The sequence below is a fragment of the Apium graveolens genome, chromosome 3 (assembly GCF_009905375.1).
Source record: "Apium graveolens cultivar Ventura chromosome 3, ASM990537v1, whole genome shotgun sequence".
Lineage (NCBI taxonomy): Eukaryota > Viridiplantae > Streptophyta > Magnoliopsida > Apiales > Apiaceae > Apium > Apium graveolens.
In genome coordinates, this window is record NC_133649.1 from 34,221,392 (window position 1) to 34,243,100 (window position 21,709).

General features: G+C 33.2%; 1 protein-coding gene across 1 annotated transcript; it reads left to right on the forward strand.

Annotated features, from left to right (window-relative positions):
- Window positions 1–1,197: 1,197 nt before the first annotated feature.
- Window positions 1,198–6,711, forward strand: LOC141712090 (putative membrane protein At3g27390). The gene is made up of 11 exons (XM_074514887.1): window positions 1,198–1,346; window positions 1,490–1,624; window positions 3,119–3,227; window positions 3,317–3,509; window positions 3,598–3,734; window positions 4,386–4,674; window positions 5,081–5,187; window positions 5,279–5,417; window positions 5,573–5,771; window positions 5,882–6,125; window positions 6,236–6,711. The coding sequence occupies exons 2-11, from the start codon at window positions 1,531–1,533 to the stop codon at window positions 6,489–6,491; spliced, it is 1,767 nt and encodes a 588-aa protein (XP_074370988.1). The 5' UTR covers window positions 1,198–1,346; window positions 1,490–1,530; the 3' UTR covers window positions 6,492–6,711.
- Window positions 6,712–21,709: the final 14,998 nt, after the last annotated feature.

Here is a 21,709-nt window from a genome sequence, read left to right on the forward strand (position 1 = left end):
CAAGTCCGGTCAATACCAGAACTTTTTATGGTCAGGCCGGCCCAGAGATCTTTTGGGCAATTCTATGTATAGCGAAGTATGGCTGCACAAAGGTCAAAAACCGGACCGAACCGGACCGACCCGGACTGGACTGAAGACCGGAATTTTTCAGAATTAAGGACCGAGGACCGGACCGGCTCTATCCGGTCTTGAGACCGGACCGGACCGGAAAAACCGGATTGGACTGGGACCGGACCGGTTTGGACCGATTCAATTAATATTTATATAAAAAAATTATTCATATAATTTTTTTTTAATTTTGTTTCCAAATTTATATACATTAAAAATTTTGTTACTTGGTACGTCAATAAAAATTTAAAAGTAATTACATATTTTATTATTTTAAAAGTAAATATAAAATCTTAAAAGTATGAATATCAATATTTTATTACATAAAGTACAAAATTTAGTAATTTAAAGTGTAGTATCGATCTATTCTATTATATGAATTTATTATCTATTAACTTGGATCAATAAAATATGATATGGGTGAATATTTAATATTTATATATGATATTACAAGACATAAACTAAAGATAAAACAATTATATATATGAATTCAGGTCCATTCAGGTCTGAACCGGATTTTTTTAGGTCTTGGACCGGACCGGACCGAATCGGACCGGACCGAAAACCGGATTTTTTCAGTTATAAATACCGGGGACCGGACCGGGTCCGGTTCAGATCTTGGACCGGTACCCGGTCCGGTAGACTCCGGACCTGAATTCTATTCAGCCCTGTAGCGAAGAATTGATTCATTTGTTTAGTAGAATATTAGCACAACAATGGACAGCATTTCTCCTTTATCCAGGTTTTCTTTATTAAAAGATTGTACAGGTGCCAAGAACAAAGCTGCTTTTATTAATTCCGTGCCCCTCCTTTTTCGGTTCTATTAAAATTTTGTTGCCTATTCTAAATTATCAGATAAAAGATATTTACAAGTCACATTAAAAGAAATTCTAGTATATAAATGAAAAAAAAACATACTTTTATATTAAGTATAAAATTAAAAAAACATACTTTTATATAAAGTATAAAATTAAAAAAAAATATTTTCCGAAAATACTAAAAAAATGTGTGAACACTAATAAAATTAAAGGTCGGTGACCAAGACAAGATAATATATTTTGGTTCTGTATAGTGTATATAATTAACAAAATGAAAAAGAAAGTATTCTTTGCTTCTGTGCTTTTAAATACTTCACCACCTTAAAAGTTGCACGAGAGGTTCTTGACAGTTTATCATACCTGTTGTTAATACCTAACTGTCAAGTGCCAAACAAAGTTATTCCTTATATTCATACATACGTACGTGTATCTCTTGCTCAATTTCCTTTCTTGTTAAACAACTTACATTTTTGGTGAACAAAAAATGAACTTTTATGAATTCAAGTTGGTTGTTTTCTTTATTAAGTGGGATTAAGGGAATTAAAAAGTTAAGATTTGAGCAGGTTTTGAGATGGGGTTTTAGAGATTTTTGTTAGATCTGAAGATGGAGCCTCCTAGAGGGATTTGGGCTTCTTTGTGGAACTTCATTTGTTTTTTGCCTTATTTCATTGGACTTCTTCTTCTGGGCTTAATTAAAGGTTTGCAACTCTATTGTTGTTTCTATGAAATTTTGTATTTATGTTTTGTTTCTGTAATGAATAGATTTTACTCTTTTCTTTCATTGCACCAAAGTATTGGTTTTGTTTTAGTTTGTTTGGTTAATGTTTTGTGGAGCTTGATTGTTTGAGGTTGAAACCATGGCAGTGAATTTCTTTGATTTTTTAAAATATCAGCACTTGGAATTTTGTTTGTTTTGATATAGGAGTAGTTTGTGATTAAATCCTTGATTTTGATTTTTTACTGTTTGATTTATGCTGAAAAGATGTTATGTCGATAAAATGCGGACAAGGTATACATTCAAAAACAAAGACACTACGGTCTGCGGCTAGGGGTGGCGGGGGTGGGTTAGCCACTACAGAAGAGAATATATAATACCATCAGTTTTGGTGGTTTGGTCATTTCATAGACCTCGAGTTGCATCGGTTTGACTATTGAAGACTTAAGTCCAGGGATGTGCAAAGATGCTACTATAATTCATGAGTTAAAACTTTGAATATAGACATGAGCAAAAGAGCACAGGGCTGACCGGAAAAGTATCAGTCAGAAGTTTTATGCGGAGAATTGTTGGGAAATAGGTGACTGACAGTGGACCAGTGACTAAAAGAAATTTCTGGAGAAGTTTTAATATAGAAATCCTTCCATGATTTATGTGTGGTTTAGGTAGATGGAGAAATATGTAATACCACCGTTTTTGGTAATTTGGTCATTTCATAGACCTCGAATTGCTCAGGTTTGACTAGTGAAGACTTTAAGTTCAGGGACATATGCAAAGGTGCTATGGTTGATGAGTTAAAACTTCGAATATAGACATGTGCAAAAGAGCAGAGGGCCAACCAAAAAAGTATCGGTCAGAAGTTATTTGCGGAGAATTGTTGGAAAATAAGTGACTGACTGTAAAACTAGTGACTAAAAGCAATTTGTGGAGAATATTTAATATAGAAAACTTCCATGATTATGTGTGCTTTAAGTTGACCTCCTCTAACCTTTTAGAAAAAAAGGCCGCTCTGAGGACTTTGTTAAGATTTGGATCTTGTGTCAGGAAGTGCTAAAAATTTGTTTCTGAAGCATTTGTATGATTTTATATAGTATCCCCTTAAATAGTACTCTCAATGTGTGTGTATGTGGTGTTGATTCTTCCCTTTCATTCTTAGTGTCTGTGTTTTGGCTTTTAGACTCTCAATTCTACAAGTACTCCACAACATTTAACTTTTGCACTTCTATAAATCTCGATCTATAAAGGTTGATGTAGGTTTAACATAGCAAAATCATGTTTGCACACCGATTTTTTTTGTCTCAAAATTGTTCTTAGAGTATTCAATGATTTGAAGTTGTCTTTAGAAGACCTTGTATTTGCAATGTGTAGACAAGTCCAAAGAAACTATCCTTTGCGGATAGGGTTGTATGAGTGAGTTTTTTTTGTGTACTACATCAGTGGACTCATAAATGTGGAATTCCTTGCTCTTTGTTCTCAGGTATCATTTTATGCCCAATAATATGTCTTATTATGACCATTGGGAACTCTGCGATAGTATTGGGACTCTGGCCAGTACACTATCTTTGGACGTATTATTGCATTCTGAGGTGCTGTTTCTGGTCACTATATTCCTGTATTTTTTGCCTAATCATATTTTATTTCATTATGTAATTGTTCTTTGAATTTCATATGGCAGCACCAAACAATTCGGGATCGTTTTGAAGCTTGTCCTCTGTATCTGTATTATCGTGCCTTTGTTTATGTGGCCACTGATTAGCATAGTTGGAAGTATTATTGGTGGTGCAGCATTTGGGCTTCTTTCACCTATATTTGCCACTTTTGACGCAGTTGGCGAGGGGAAAGATGATGTGTTTTTCCATTGTATCTATGTGAGTTGGATATTATATTTGCATAACAAGTTATGGTCTCTTTCTTGTTGCTTATGTGAAAAGAGATCGTGTTCTGGATTATTTGCAGGACGGAACTTGGGAAACAGTCACTGGGTGTTTTACTATTGTTAGAGATTTTGGGGATGTATGCTATCATTCCTATTTCTCGATTATGGATGACCTACGAGGTCAAGGACCTCAAAAAGGAAAATATTACGAAATAAGGTTATTTCTTCTACATGTTTTTAGCAGTAATACTTTGGGGGGGGGGGAGGTCCATATTTGTCAACCTTTTATGCAAAAAATTGTTAAGTTATATCACTGGTCTTATTACGATATTCATTTTGGTGGACAAGACCTCAGATGGATTGATTTTTATCTTTACTAATAAATTTTAGGACATGGTAACTGTAGCACTTGAACTGAACTCTACGTTAGTACGTTCTGGATGTTAAAAAATAACTCACTAGCAGGCATTATTCATAGCCTTGTCATTTCTCAATCATCGTGGCAGTATAGTTCATTCCCTTATTTTGTCGTATTTATAATCTTATAGGTTTACCCAGCCAATCTGGACTCAAGTGATTCAGATAACAGTGGTAGCTCACAGTTGGCTGCTAAACAGTCCCGTCTCTCCATCTGTTTTCATTAATTATTTCACTTGTTGCTGTTCCTAATATTATTGTGAGAACTGAGAATAATGATGAAATCCTTGTCAGGATTCTTTAACAACTTGAGATTTCTTTAACCTTTACTTTTCTGAAGTTTGCATGGAAATGACTCCATAAAATTGTCCTTTTACAAGACTCTGCTTTCGTTGGCCACTCATTTGATTTTCCTTTGTTTAACGAACTGATCCATTTTGCTCTTGTGCAGGTTGATTTGCATTCCAGGAGCTATTATAGTTGGAGTGATAGGTATCTTGGTTGACTTTATAGTGATCTCACTTGTTGCTTTCTGTAAATTCCCCTACATGCTCTTCAAAGGGTGGCACCGTTTGTTTCAAGACTGCATAGGACGGGAAGGTCCTTTCTTGGAAACGATATGTGTCCCAATTGCAGGTCTGGCTATATTACTCTGGCCATTGGCTGTCTTTGGGGCCTTATTGGCCTCCATTTTGTCGAGTATCGTCTTGGGGGCTTATGCTGCAGTTATTGTATATCAGGTGATTTATTGTTTATTCACAATCCATATCAGTGACAAAGATAAACATATTTTTTTTTGAACATCTTAATAACTCAATCAGGAACTTTTGAGTTCACAATTTTCTAAAAATTGAGGACTGATGGTTATGATTTGATTTACTTGGCTAACAGAAAGTAAAGAGTAAAATATTAATGATTACAAAATTTTGTGAAACTTATTGTCTTATTACTTTTGGTGCTTTAGATGCAATGTAAAGTAGAGAATCATTACGAAATCACCTATACGTGTTTTCTAATCTGCACATTTTGTAAAACATTTTGCATCTAGACAATCTACATCTGAGCATGCTACAGATGAAGCTAGATTGATAATTATTTCACATACATCAGGTTCCAATAAATACTTTTACTTGGCTTGTGCTACAGGAATCTTCTTTACAGTTGGGGTTGTGCTATATTATTGCTTCATTATCCATATACGATGAATACAGCAATGATGTTCTTGACATGCCAGAAGGCTCCTGCTTCCCCAGGTTCTCGTTTGACTAAATCTTTATTTTAGTATGACTAGTTACTAGTGTTAATTTTGGCTACCAACTTATATATTTCTTTAAATATAACTAGGCCTCAGTATCGGAGAAAGACTTCAAACTCAGGAGGCAGCTCTAATAAAGGCTCTTTACACAAACCTGAGTCCTTCCGCAAGGTTCCCTCTCGTTCAAACTCTATGAAGACCCCTTTAGTTGAGGTGAAGCCTCTAGAGGTATAAATGAGTATATTTTAAACGTCAAGGGTCTGATTAATTTTTATGAAATAACTCACTTCCTCTCCGGTGCAGGCAAGCACATACAAAGAGGGGGGGGGGGGAGGGGGTATTGAACTTGGTGCATTTGATTTAACACTTAACATTACTTGTAGCTCATTGATAACTTATTCAAGGAGTGTAAGCGCTATGGGGAGGTAATGGTTTCTGAAGGCCTTATAACTAAGCAAGACATTGAAGATGCCAAGTCAAATAAAGGTAATGGAAAGGCTATATGTACTGGTTTAGCCGCCTACGGCATCCTGCAGTCGCTTTTACGATCTGCAAAATATAACTCTCCTGGTATATTGCTAGGTAAGCTAAAGACAATTTTATCAAATTAATATACTGATCATGAGTAGAGTCTCAATCATGCAAGGTAATGATTATGCAATCTTATTACAAATTTTGTCACCTCGGTGCAGCTGACAATACTACTGAGATAACACCCACAGACAGACCAAGGGATGCTTTCTTTGATTGGTTTCTTAACCCACTCCTTATCATTAAAGAGCAGATTAAAGCTGAACATCTCACTCCGAGTGAAGAGGCCTATCTGGGGAAATTAGTTCTACTGAGTGGTAACCCTGAGAGATTAAAGAATTCAAACATTGGCACACCTCCTGAGTCTGAGCTTAAACGAGCTGAGCTTGATGGATTAGCTCGAAGGTATTGAAGAAACCAATTTTTGATAATCTCTGAAGTGATTTTCTTATTATGTACTTGCATTCCATCTGCTACTTATTCTGCACTTTACAACTTCCAATATTCTTCTTCAGGCTGCACGGGATCACTAAATCTATCTCAAGGTACCCAACATATAAACGTCGTTTTGACAGTGCTATTAACACAATATCTGACGAACTTGCTAAGAAAAGTGATAACAGCAACAGAGAAGGCTCTGGATCTCAAACAAACCCAAGGTCAAAAAATTCGTTTGCTAAGATATTTAGCCAAAAATCTTTTAAAGGCAAGCCGTCAGAGGCTGATACAGAGGCTCAACGAGTTGATGAAAGAGAGATCCTTGTTCAGTGAAGATTACATCTAACCTTGAACCAGTATATGGTTTTCAACCTATTCGAGATTGAGAACTTACATGTGTTGTAAATTTAGGAAATATAACGGGTGGTGTTGTTAGGGAGAGAGTGGTTTACTTGCTCGCTTTTTCAATGGACCACAAGTCCTATAGATTTATGTGCTGATCTTATATGATATTTGTAAAATCTAATTTAAGATCTAATTTAGTTTTGGAATAGTTGAGTTTCTTCTGCGTTTTGAGAGAAATTTGGTAACATCTCAAGTAAATATTATCGGAATAGCTGATTTTACCCTTGGTTTTCGGGGATTAGAACAGATCTGTTTGTTTCATGATTCTGCATAGGGACTGCAATTCCAGGTTTGTGGAGAGATGTGACGTTTTTTGGGACGGATTTTGCAAGGTTTCCGGACATGGGAGGCGGAGCAGTTTTTACTCGGTCGTGGGGATGCCTGAAAATGTCTATTGTTCCATTTTCTACATGATCCTTGTAAAATAATTATAAGTGAGAATCAATATTTTTTAGTCCTTACAAAGTGCTAACGTATCCAATATTTATAAGAATCAAGTCTCATGTAATTTTTAGGTTTAGGACTCACTTATGAGAAAGCCACATTTTGATAAACCATGTGTACAAAGTTGTCCAACCATTTTTCAGTAAGTTTCTAGTGTCCGAACTCCAGGACACTCAAAACTTGATTAGAAGTTATTACCATGTTTTTAGTGATAGAAATGTATTAAGATGTTATTCCTTGAAAATAGAGTCCATTTTACTTGATTTTAGGAGATACAATTCTTGTTAAATATTGATTCTGCCCATAAAAGTACGCTAGTACGCCTGTTCGAGTACCTCTCCATTCTGGCTCGCTACCACAGTGTTTTCAGCACCTCACCTGTTTAACCAAAGATTTACCTGGGCAACAGCACTTGCCATGCCTGTCCAAAATCCAGTTGGACCTCTGTTATTCGGCTTTAACTTTCTATGGTATGCAGCTTCATATAACCGGTAAAACATCTTCTAATATACTGCAGCTTCACATGATAAGTTGCACCTTAGTATAAGAACCTCCAAAACCATCAATTTTTGGACCAAAATTGAACCCAATTATCCATCTCACTTGGACTCGACACAGCATTCTACAAGAAGCTCTCCCTTCGTGGTATCGTGCTAATCATTCAGTGATCACCTAGAGTCTTGCCCTAAACGATGAGAAAGGTTAAATGGTTCATAAAATTATCAGATTTCAACACGAGCACAAAAATAAATAAATAAATTAATTAACGAATTTTTCCGACTAACCTTGTTCATAAGATGGATGGACATGTATTTTGGGGAAAAATTGTATGAACACGTATTTAGCAAAAAACAAAGAAGTTGTTCCGCAGGCTTCAACCTGTTAAGTTCAGAATGTTAATCGTAAACATTGACCAAGGTTGACAACCAAAACACTAATTAAATATGCTTAATGAACTTTTAAGTTTGGGTTTGTCTAGTGTGTACATGCTGTATGTAGAGTACATTATTATTAATGTGCTCTCCATAATATTTTATGGACAACTCATTAAACACTAAGAGTAACTCTTAGCATGTCCACATCACACACTAGAAAAACTCTTTAAATTTTATTAACTTACAAGTTAATTATTTTACTTTTCACGTAATAAATTTGTTATTAGTTATTATTTTATGTTGAATATAACCTATTGTTAGTTTTACTAACTTAAAACCCGTGCGATGCACATATCGCATGCATAGATTTTTTTAAGAATATATTATTTTTTAATTTTTTTTTGAATTCAATTCTTAATTTGTTCATTTAAAACTTTAAATAATATGACTTCATAATAATTATATTAGTAGACGTATATATTCATAACTTTTTAGAATATTTAAACTTATTTAAAGTGATAGTATTGGTAAGAAGGAATGTTATTATAACGAAATTATCATTTTATTCAGGGCAAAAATATAATGTCTTCATTATGTTCGGACCGTAAAAAATATTATTTTAGCATGGTGATTACTTAATCAATTAACTATAATTTTATAAAAGATATTTGAAAAAGACAATATTACTGATTGAATGATATAGTTTTATTGATAATTTTATGTGTATTTTAAAAAACTATTATTTATATTTTAATTAAAATTTGATTATTAGTTCACATTAATAGGATACGAATTACACTTAAGCTCTGTTTGGGATTGGTGTTAAAAATTGTTGTGCTGTTAGAAAAAGTGCTGCTAAAAAAAGTGCTGTTGTAAAAATCAGATGACTGTTTGGTAATTTTTTTGATATGTATATGTGTTGATGCAAAAAATTAAAAATAATGATGTTTTTGATAAGGTTTGATGGTGAAATCAGCATCTGCTTCAACAGCTGAAAAGCAGCTTTTTCTAAAAGCATTGGGGGACTTGCTTTTTCTAAGAAGCTTTTAGGCCAAAAACACTTTTCCGAAAAGCAGCTTTTAAATTTTACCAAACAGTTTTTTAACTTCTTTTCAGCGAAAAGCTGCTGTTGCTGTCTGCAACAGCAATACCAAACACACCCTTAGTCTAATATTAATTTGATTTCTCGGATCAGTGGTTTACATTATTTTATTTTAGCCTGATGTTCAATACACCGACCAAATCAAACTAATTATTTTTAGTTTAATTTTAATCTTTTTTAAAGTATGGATCATTAAGATAATTTTGTTTTAAACTGAATAATTAGTATATATGATTTTTATTTTTATTGGTCGAATTGTATTTTATTTTAGTTTTGTGTTAGTCTGAATCAATTGTATAATGTATTTTTTTTATCATGGATAAATAAAATATATTATTTTGTTTATCCAAGTTCATTATATAATTTTATAGGATGATGTATAGTATTATTATATTATCTTAACCCGATTCACATGATATATCAACTAAATCTTAATAATTATATTTAGTTTGTTTAAATTTAATTTAGCCCGAAGTAACAAATTAGAATAATATGAACTCGATATGAATTGAAATATAAATTGGTAGAAGAAGTTGAATTCAATATAAATTATAATGATATAGATTTTGATATATAATAGAATTGAAATTGATAAAACAATAGAGTAAGTTGACTTCAAAATCATTTAGAATTAGAATTGATCGATCCAATAATTAGAATTAGAATAATTAAATAAGATTAATTAAGTAATTTCAGCAAGTACCGACAGACCGACTACCAAAATTTTAATTTTTCGTCTATTATAATATAGTATAGATTTACTTGAGCATTATTTTATTTTATTTTTGATATTATTATTTTAAAGAAAGGGCTTGTTATAATTTTTTTGATTTTATTGTTTATTAATTTATAAACTTTTAAAGTGAAAAAAGTTGAGAACCAATGTTAATGATAATTTCTTATTATTCAAACTAGCTTAAATCTCGTGTCATGCACGGGTTCCTTTTAATATTTAAATTTTTTATTTATCTCGTAATATTATAATTTTACAATATTTGTATAAAATGTAAAAATTATAAATTTATAATAAAAATAATAGAATAACGGATGGTCGTGGTTTAGTAGAATTAGTAGAATATGTCTAGTATTTATTAATTTAGTAGTTTTGCAGTACTATTTATTATTTTTTAGTAATGTGATAAGTTGTGATCGTGGTTTAGTAGAATAAGTAAACTATGTGGAATAGTTTAACAACTTAGGAGTTTAACGGATATATAACACTATTTATTTATTTTTTTTAATAATCCAAATTAGGGAATAATCGTTGAACCAAATTATACCCCATTCCGGTTAATCAATTTAGTAGTTTAGCAGTACTATTTATTATTTTTTAATAATAATTTTGATTATTAAAGAAAATAAATTAATAATGTTATATATCCGCTAAACTACTAAATTATTAAACTACTAGATATAGTCTACTTATCTTACTAAATTACGACCACAACGTATCATATTATTAAAAAATAAATAAATAGTGTTATATATTCGTTAAACTACTAAATTGTTAAACCACCAGACATAGTTTACTTATTCTAGTATAGTTATTATATTATTTTTATTATAAATTTATAATTAATAAATATTTATAAAAGTATTTTAAAAATTAAAATATAACGGGATAAATAATTTTTTAAATATTAACGAGAATCCGTGCATCATACGGGATAAGCTAGTGCATTATAATCCCAGCACTTCACGAGTAATGGCGTGGTTAGTCGAGGCTTTGGAATTCAAGTTACACTTTGGTACGAAAGTAAGCAATTAACTGATTATTAATGTAGTTAAGTATGTGTATATTTATATAAAGATTAAAAGAATGATTATTAACACCATCCTATTCAGAGATTGGGTACTTTTAAAAATTAAAATACTATTTTTATAATGAGTTGGGTTCTATGGAGACCCCATATATTTGGAGACTAAAGAGACCTATTTTATAACCATTGGATCATTTACCATCGTGTGACTCAAAATTAAACAAAGATAATGACAATTTTGAAATTAATTACAAAATTAAATGGCAATGTGTGGCTCTGTTATAAACTGAAAGTGTGGGTATTGCAACAGTCGTGTCATCATCACTCCCAAATATCCTGCAAGCAGTTACCAGTTCAAACTACAATTTTCCGTCGGGACAAAAAAATAGCAGAACACTTCATTCTAATTAGGTTTTTTTTACAGTTGGTGCAAAACTTGACGTGCAGAACAAACAGAATCATAATTGATGATATGTTTTTTATATGTTCATGAATGACTATTTTGTTTTGTTAACCAATTAGTAATATTTTTTAATAAACATTGGTATAAGTTTATGTATTTATTAAATGGTAGCATTATTTGTATGTGATTTACTTAAATTTTATGATGTATATCTTAGGCCGGAGACGTAGTGGGAAACTAAACGCGACTCATCGGGTTTACAAACGGCCGGAAAATCATTATGTTCATGTTGACTTGGATGTTGGTCAAAAAAGTGGGAGTAACGGTACAATGATGAGTGCACGACGAGGTAGATGTGTGTTGAACAGTAATAGGGTAGAAGCTGTTGATTCAAGTGAAGAAGATGATGAATTTGTTACTCCTGGAGAAACGTTGACATCGAATACCAAATCTATAAAAACAGGGAGTACTGTGGAGAAGAACAAATTTGTAAAACCAGTACATAAGAGTATGAATGAAAATATAAATGTTAATTATGGAGATGCCGCAGAACAAGGTTCTAAAACAAGGAAAAGAAGCAGAGGCGATGAGGTAAAAAATTTCTTAATTTTTTTATTATTGTTTTCCTACAATTACAAATGATGTAATTGTATGAGCTAAACGTGTTATTTTTTGAGTGTATTGTAGACTACTTACCAAAGACGGTCGCGGGTCATTCTTCAAAGAAAGCATAGTAGACATGATGCACAAGTCAGTCCTGCGAGCATAATGGATAAGGTATTTTGTGAAATGATAAAACATTAGTTAAATTAATAAATTTTTATTTCACAAGGGGTGATTATACTTTGGTTTTTTACATGATGACAAACAGACTGAATCTAATATTGTTCCACTAAGAAGGAAATTATCTTTACAAAAGGTTTCAAAATCAGAAGGAAAAAAAGGTAAGGATGTCTGGTCAAATAGCAAGAAAAAGAATAAAAAGGTTAGGACGTATAATCGTTACATCCAAAAGAAGTTCTCTCCCTCTATAATGATAGATGTGATAATGAATCTTTCTGAAGCGCAAGTTAAATGGGTAAATAATACGGGTTTTGGACGGCTACTGAATTTTAGAATGGTGCATTACACACACAATTTAGGATATAATGTTGTTGAAGCATTTGATGGTGCTGCATGTTCGTTAAAGGTGAAAGCATGAAATATTAATATAAGTGATAACACTGTTCATAGTGTTATTGGACTACCATTGGGGAGTGAGGCTGTTGAATGTAAAAAAGACCTATCAGAAAATCATGCTTGGGGTGAGCAGTTTGCAGGTGGCAAAAGTTCTTCAGTAACACCTTTGATGGTGAGAAACAAGATGCTTCAAAGTCGGAGAGCTGATTATAATTTCAAGTAGAATTTTTTGATGATGATGTACAACTTTTTTATTGAGTCCAATCAGAATAGCTTTCTTAATCGAGAAATACTAAAATTTTATGGGAATATAGAAAATTGTGACAACTATAACTGGTGTCACCTGTTGATTGAAAAAAATGAAAAAAATGCCATGCTTATTGGGCTGCAGATAAGAAGAGGAACTTCGCAGGACCACTGCCTTTCCTAATCGTAAGTGACTATTTTTTTTCATAGTTATTAAATAGTTTAAAAAAATTGCGTCAATAAGATTTTTAATACATTCTTGGGTGCAGTATTTATATGTTAGCAAAGTGAAGAACAGGAAAATAAATTACGCTCCTATAACCTTTCCAGCGTACCGTGGTTGGTCAGATATGTTATTGCGTGAGCGACAAAAGTATGACTCCAGTGCCAAAAGGTTTGGAGTAGGTGAACTAGTCAAGTTACTTGATGGAAAGAAGGTAATCACTCAATTAATTTCTATATTTTAGTTATCAATTGTCTTGGGTGATTAATTATTGAAGTACTGCTAAAATAATTGGGAATGTTGTCACTACAGGATGAATGTGTGGAGGAAAACAGCGAAAAAGAGGTAATTATTGAGATAATTAATAAAAGAATGGATATGAAATACTGGTAAAGTTTTTATTTCTTAAAAAGAACTCACACGAATGCAATGAGGATGGCGAGCTTACAATGTTCGATGTAATTATGGGGAATAACTTACAATATGAGGATGAGGCGCAAAACAAAGATGACAATATTGTATATGTCATTAACATTAAGGGTACCGAAGACAAATCAGATGTGAGTAACAGAAATATACTTATTTTTTACATATGTAATTGGAAGTCGTGACGATGTGCATATTGATAAATGTGCATACTGATAAAACTTAATGCAGGAACTAGTGGTGTATAACAAGGATGGAGAGATGAAGGAGAAAATGCACAATAAGGCAAATTTGAATGAAAACTATGAGTTGGATAGTTTTCAACATATGTTGGACACGGAGGTGAATGATAATGTGAGCAGAACAAATTTGTTTTGAGGTTAATGAAATAGTCCAAAAGGGTTATTATAAGTAATTTTATTTGCAAACAGGATGTAGTTTCAGAGGAAGAGGTGAAAGAGTTCCCTGGTGCGCTGAAACTTGGTGAAAAATTGATGAATTCAGGATAATATATGGTATTGCGTGGTATCCTGTACAAAACTAGATGTACAAAACTGCAGGATGTTGTATGTACTGTATGTATTTTTCAGGGATCATATTTCTGCACAAGAAATAACTGTTATCCTATATTTCAGAGTAATAGAAACTGACGCACAGTTGGTTAAAAATGAAAAGAACAACGTGTGTAATCAGGATGGTCAGGATTAAAAATTAAAAAAAAAAAACTAAAAGGTGGACCATCGGATTAGGTTAAAATGGATGGTCAAGATGTAGTTTCCAAGTCTCCACAAAAATTGAGGTCTCCACTGAACTTTGTTCTATTTAACTAATATGCGTCTAATAACAAATTATGTATTGTATATTAGACCGAAAGATGGGAGTTTAGTAATCATGTTTAGGCATTATGTTAGAGTGCGAGATTATCAATTTCGAGGTATGAATTCTACTCTTCTTTTTTATTCAAAGCTATTCATACCAGGACTAGCTATTTTTGTTTCGTTTTCTTCTCAAATCTCTTTGGTCCGTTTTTTTATTCGTGTCAACTGTTTTAACTCTTGAAAATTATATATATTTACAAAAATATTTTAAAAATTAGAATATAACGAGATAAATAAATTTTTTAAATATTAAAGGGAACCCGTGCATCGCACGATCAACGGTTATTCCCCATTTTGATTATTAAAAATAAAATAAATAATATTTTACATCTACTAAATTACTAAATTGCTAAAATATTAGACGGTGTCCTTAGCATCCTAAACAACTGCCACGACTTAAAATATAAACACAACTTCTTTCTAATTATTTATTATTTTGACTATAAATTTATTATTATCATATATTTATATAAATATATTAAAATAAATGTTAGGATATGGTTAGATAAAAAAAGATCGAGATATTTATAAATTAATGGGAACTCGTGCATTACACGGAATTTAAGTTAGTATATATAATAGGAATAGGGTGAAAATATTTCTGAGATTAAATTGAAAAGACTAATATCTACTAACTTAAATCCCGTGCGATGTACGGGTTTCATTAATATTTAAATTTTTATTTATCCCGTCATATTATAATTTTAAAATATTTATATAAATATTTAATAATTTGTAAATTTATAATTAAAATTATAGGATAACATGTGATCGTAGTTTAGTAGGATAAGTAGACTATGTCTAGTAGTTTAAAAGTTTAGTAGTTTAACAGATATATAACACTTAATATTTATTTTTTAATAATAGAATAAATTGTGGTCGTAGTTTAGTAGGATAAGTAGACTATGTCCAGTAGTTTAAAAATTTAGTAATTTAACAGATATATAAGACTATTTATTTATTATTTTAATAATTAAAATTAGGAGATAATCTTTAAACCAAATTATGACTCATTCCGGTTATTATAGTATACACGGATTTCCGTTATTATTTAAAAAATTTAATCGAGTAATAAGAAGAACAAAGAGTCAACAAGAAGGTACTCATCATTAGATATTTCAAATAATATAGCCCGCCAGACAATGGATGCAGTTATATCATTTTCCCATGATACATATGCCATTACAAAGTGACCACGTTTTGAGATTACAGATCTGATTCCACTTGATTGTTCTAACCCTTTTGCTAATTAAATTAGTTACGAGGGTTCTTGCTGGTTAATGCCACGTCACATATTTTATGAAAAAAATATTATCAGATACCTAATATTATATCTGTAACACTGATGTTTATATAAATTTTATAATTTAAGTAAATAGAGTTCTCGGTGAGTAAAAGTATGTCCAACAGCCATGGAACGATTATTATTTATAGAAGCAGAGAAAATTGTTCTTGACTACATATTGTAGAACTACTCCATTGTGCAAAAAAGTTTAAAATCGATCAGAGTTCTCTGTCAAATGTAGTAAAATAAAAATTTAACACCGTTATGCTAGTTAAGTTAAGACTAAAGGGAAAAAATGCCACCACGTTTGCAGTCACTGATGAAACACAACCGGAATAATGGTCTGCCTGCAAATAGTTTAGCTACACAACTTCTTCAGAAATTCTGAGCTGTTCTTGAATATAGACAAGTTCATGGTTTTTAATTAAATGTGTACAAGGTCAAGTAACTCCAATACTTGGTCTCCATATCTATGAAAATAACACTTGCACTCTACCTCAATTAAGAATATCACAAAATATGTCAGCGGCCGGCATGCAATTTAAAATTTTCAGGTTGTATCTTTTCCATTTGTTCATTATCGAAATTTTGGCACAGAATTGGACTGCTTAACTCTTTTATAACACTCCCAACTTATACTTCACAACTCAATAAAACCTTTCTCTTTAATCTGTACCCCATATTTTTGTTCATTCTTAATGGCTATAAAATTTATTTACCTAGGCTTGTTGGCCATGATGTTCGCTGTTATTTTGGCCATTGATGGTAGTTCTTTACAAGATTTTTGTGTTGCTGATCTGAAGAGTTCCGGTAAGATTATAATCACAATTCATCACATGAGGTTAAACAGTTTTAATTAGTCATAAAAATTTAAGTGCACAATGTACATCTTTATATAGTAATTTTTCATGGATGGTTTATATCGTTATATATGAAAATATCTCTAGCATACAGTTTAACAAATTTACTCTGATTGCAGCTCTAGTAATAATAAGCGTATTGATTTACCACTACTTCCATTCATCCAACCTGGCAACAATGACAGCACAACAACACCACATTAAGTCATTCTTTACTATTTATAGAAAGATAACAAACTCTAGCTGGATAGACTTTGTATATATATAGACAGATAGTTAGTTTTGTTTTTCCAGGTTTTTCTCCACAAATTATAACAAACAGAGTTTGTATAGTTTTACATCTTCTTCATTGTTGTGTTCTCCGTTACTGTTCTTAATCTTTGCTCGTTCATTTCACTAAAACTAACATGGTATCAGAGCTTGTGCAGATCATTGTGATTCATCTCGACGACTGGTTACGTCATCTTAACGACTGATTCGTCATTTTTCATCACAATCTACGTCATTTTAATGACCGATTTGTCATCTTTTCATCAGAATCTTCAGAATTCAAGGTGTTTTCTTCCATTAGGTTACTGAATTTCGTTATCGATCTGTTTTTCGTTATCGATCTGTTTTTTCGGTGATTTTTTTTTCCTGAAGATTGATCTGTTTTTCGGCGTTTTTCTGAACATATTGTTCTGAATTAGTTCTAAACATTGATTGTTGATTAGCATATTGCTTGAATCTGATTGTGTAATAGTTGAAAATGTCAACATCTACATCTACGTCTCAAACTGATGTTCAAACTCAGTCGAACTTAGATCTTTCGAGTGTGTATTACATTCATCCCTCAGATGCAAATACAACACAATTTGTTTCGGTTAAGTTCAATGGCATCAATTTTAATAATTGGAAGAGATCGATGATTTTGATTCTATCAGCCAAGAATAAGCTTGGTTTTGTTAACGGAACAGTGATTCCACCTGAAATGACTTCACCTGAGTATAGTGTTTGGGAACGATGTAACTCTCTCGTTATTTCTTGGATTTTGTTTAATCTTGATGAGACAATTGCTAGAAGTGTCCTGTTTCTCAAAACTGCAAGGTCAATCTGGAAGGACCTAGAGGAAAGATTTGGTACTTCATCTATTACTGAATTGTATTCATTGGAACAAGAGTTGACTGAAATTTCTCAGAATTCTTTATCTGTTTCTGAATATTATACAAGGCTTAAAACTGTTTGGGATATCATAGATGATGTGAATCCTGCTCCTATGTGCACATGTGAGAAATGCACTTGTCAATTGGGACAAAAATTTCTAAAGAAATAATAGGAACAACGATTGCTGCAGTTTTTACTCAAACTGAATGATAAATTCAGTGTTGTTCGAGGTCATATTATGATGATGAATCCGTTGCCAACAGTTTCTCAGGCTTATATACTAGTGGCTTAAGAGGAAAGCCATAAGGACATATCTCAGTTATCTCTACAACCTGAAAATGTAGCATTTGTTGCTGACAAAAGGAATTACAATTCATACTCTGCTCAGAGGTTTCGACCTCAGAATGTTTCTCAGACTTTCTCTCAAAGTTTTCGACCTCGGAGTTTTTCTCAGAATTCACATAATTCTTCTCAGAATTTTGCTTAGAGTTTTGCTCCAAAGAGGCCATCCAAGCCAGGAGCAAATTATTTCTGTACTCATTATAAGGTTCAAGGCCACAGTGTTAATAGATGCTTTCAGATTCATGGATTTCCACCTGGTTTTAAAGGTTTCAAGGAAAGAAAACCTAATTCTGCTGCTATGCTGTCTCAGACTCCCATCACTGATAATCAGAATACAAACACTTCTCAGGATACATCACAATTTCCATCAGCTCCAGTTAATGATGGTCATCACAGTCCTCTTACTGATGAACAGTACAATCAACTTCTGAGCCTTCTGCATAAATAATTTCCATCCAATGATCATTCTGCTTCTGCCACTAACCATGCACTCTTAGAAGGTAATATCTGCTTAATGAGTACCTCTAAATCTGGCTGGTTAGTGGACAGTGTTGCCACTGACCATATTTGTCCAGATTTAAATAAATTTACAGACTATACATCTGTAGCTGGTTCTAACATGACCATCACTATTCCTGATGGTAGTAAAATTCCAGTTCTGCACAGAGGAACTATAATTCTAAATGTCACAATTACTCTAAGAGATGTCCTTCATGTTCCTGATTTTCACTTCCATCTTATATCTGTTAGCAAGTTGTGCAGGGACATGAATTGTAAGATGATCTTTACTGACAAATAATGTGCTCTAAAGGTCCATTTGAAGAAAGAACAGCCGATGCCTCTTGGTAACTTGACTGATGGACTCTACAGTTTTTTGAATTGCTACATATTGATGTATGGGGTCCTTATAAGACCAAAACATATACTAATTATCAATTCTTTTTTGACTATATTGGACGATTACAGTTGTTATACATGGATTCATCTTTTATAACATAAGTCAGAAGTCTCATTTATCCTTGAGTCATTTATGAATTATGTTGAAACACAGTTCAAAGCTAAAGTGTTATGCATTCGTTCTGATAACGCTTTGGAGCTGACAGAAGGAGTTGTTAAACAGTTTTATCTGAAACGAGGAATCATCAATCAAACCAGTTGTGTCCACACCCCTCAGCAAAACGGGGTGGTGGAACGCAAATATCGCCATTTACTAGAAACTGCTCGTGCACTGTTTCTTCAATCTCAGGTGCCAGCAAAGTTCTGGGGAGACAGTATTCTTTGTGCAGCCTATCTCATTAACCGCATGCCTCTTTCCAGCATTGGTAATTCTTCTCCCTATTTCAAACTTTATGATTCGGTTCCATCTCTTGATAATCTTCGCAACTTTGGATGCTTGTGCTATGTAACTACACCTAAAGTTCACCGCTCTAAATTCCAACCTCGAGCTGAACCTGGGGTTTTCCTTGGATATCCTCCTAACAAAAAGGGCTACAAAATTCTTAGTCTTACTTCTAAGCAGATTGTAATTTCTCGAGATGTTAGATACCATGAAATGCACTTTCCGTTTCATTTACTTTCTAATATCTCTGATCATGATTATTCGAACACTATATTTTTACCTAGTACTACCACTCCTCATTCTAAACAGTTTGTTGATGACTTTCCCATTCACACTACTTCCTCTTCTATTCCTACTTCTCCTGATACACAAAATTTAGTTCATAATATTGTTTCCACTGATCATACTTCATCAATTAATGATGTTCATGATCATAATGTTCCATCCATTAGAACTTCATCACGACAAGAGAACTAATCCTTCATACTTAAAAGATTATCAGTGACACATTGCTACCCTTTCTACTCCAAGTCATCATTGTCATTTTGTTTCATCTGCCAAGTTCACTAGTGCGCATAAAACTCATATTTCTCAGCTTGATAAAATTACTGAACCTACCTCATATGCTGAAGCATCTCGTGATCCTATCTGGGTTGATGTCATGGCTAAGGAATTACAGGCCCTTGACAAAAATCACACTTGGGATCTTGTCCCACTTCCACCTGGCAAGAAACCCATAGGATATAAATGGGTTTACAAGGTTAAACTCAGGTCTAATGGTACATTGGAACGCTGTAAAGCTCGATTGGTCGCGAAAGGCTTTACTCAGCAATATGGAATCGACTATGAAGAAACATTCTCCCCTGTTGTTAAAATGGTTACTGTTCGATGCCTTATTGCACTAGCAGCTAGTCTCCATTGGAATCTTTATCAGTTAGATGTCAACAACGCGTTTCTTCACGGTGACCTCAAAGAAGAGGTTTACATGAAGCCACCCCTGGACTGAATGTGAGTTCACGTCTGGTATGTCGTCTTGTTAAGTCTTTATACAGGCTCAAACAAGCCTCACGCGAATGGTTTTGTAAACTTCTTCATGAACTTACTGCTCAAGGTTTTATACAATCCAAAAACGACTACAGTTTATTCATTAAACGTAATGGTTCCATGGTTACTATAATGGCAGTTTATGTTGATGATATCATTATCACGGGCGATGATATTTCTTCAATAATCACATTAAGACACATCTTGACAATGTCTTTAGTATTAAGGATTTGGGCCTCCTTCATTACTTTCTTGGACTCGAAGTTGGTTATTATGCAAATGGGATTATTTTGAGTCAAGCAAAATTTACTAAAGATTTGCTCATTGCCTGCCCTTATGAATTGCCTCGCAAGGCTTCTACTCTATTGCCACTCAATCTTAAACTTGTTTCTGATGGTGGTACTCTATTACCTGCTCCTGATCTTTATCGATCATTAGTAGGTAAACTCAATTACCTTACAAACATACTCCCCGACTTAAACTATGTTGTGCAAGTTTTAAGTCAGTTCATGCAATCACCCCGTACTTCTCATCTGGATGCTTTATTACATACCATCAAATACATTTCTACTTCTCCTAGCCAAGGTATATTATTACGTGCTTCCAATTTATTGACACTTCAAGCATATTCTGATAGTGATTGGGCTGCTTGTCCCATGTCACGTCGGTCTGTCACTGGCTATGTTCTTCTCTTTGGTGATTCTCCAGTATCTTGGAAATCCAAGAAGCAAGCCACCATCTCTCGTTCTTCTTCCGAATCTGAATACCGTGCCATGGCTTCTGCCGCAGCTGAAGTCACCTGGACAGTGAGGTTACTTGATGAACTTGGTGTGCATAATTTGACTCCTGTAACCCTTCACTGTGATAACAAATCAGCCATCCATATTGCCAAAAATCCTATCTTCCACGAGCGTTCTAAGCATATCGACATAGATTGTCACTTTACTCGTGATAAGGTTTTAGAAGGGCTGCTGCAACTTACTTATTTACCAACTCAAAATCAGTTGGCAGATGCTTTCACTAAGATTTTACCTCTGCCACAATTTCAGAATCTTCTTTCCAAGCTGGGAATGTATTCCACCCTTCCCACCTTGAGGGGGGGGGGTATAAGCGTATTGATTCACCACTACTTCCATTTATCCAACCTGGCAACAATGACAGCACATCAACACCACATTAAGTCATTATTTACTATTTATAGAAAGATAACAAACTCTAGCTAGATAGACTTTGTATATATATAGACAGATAGTTAGTTTTGTTTTTCCAAGTTTTTCTCCACAAATTGTAACAAACAGAGTTTGTATAGGTTTACATCTTCTTTATTGTTGTGTTATCCGTTACCGTTCTTAAGCTTTGCTCGTTCATTTTACTAAAACTAACAAGTAAATGGCAAGGCATGCAAGGATCCTAAGCTTGTCACAGCCGGTGATTTTTCTTTAACTGGACTTCGGACTTCATCTAGCTGGTGACACCTCGAATGCTATTGGCTCAAAGGCGACACCTGTATTTGTTGCACATATATCAGGACTTAAGAGCAAGTTTAACAATGTCCTAGTAAATGCCTTATAAATATTATAAAATATTAGTTGTATAT

Bases quoted from the DNA above. Each gene is read 5' to 3' on its own strand.
- LOC141712090 (XM_074514887.1), top strand. From the start codon at position 1,531: ATGGAGCCTCCTAGAGGGATTTGGGCTTCTTTGTGGAACTTCATTTGT. The intron at 3,510-3,597 runs GTGAGTTGGATA...GATTATTTGCAG, and splicing joins TGTTTTTCCATTGTATCTAT to GACGGAACTTGGGAAACAGT. The intron at 4,675-5,080 runs GTGATTTATTGT...CTTGTGCTACAG, and splicing joins CTGCAGTTATTGTATATCAG to GAATCTTCTTTACAGTTGGG.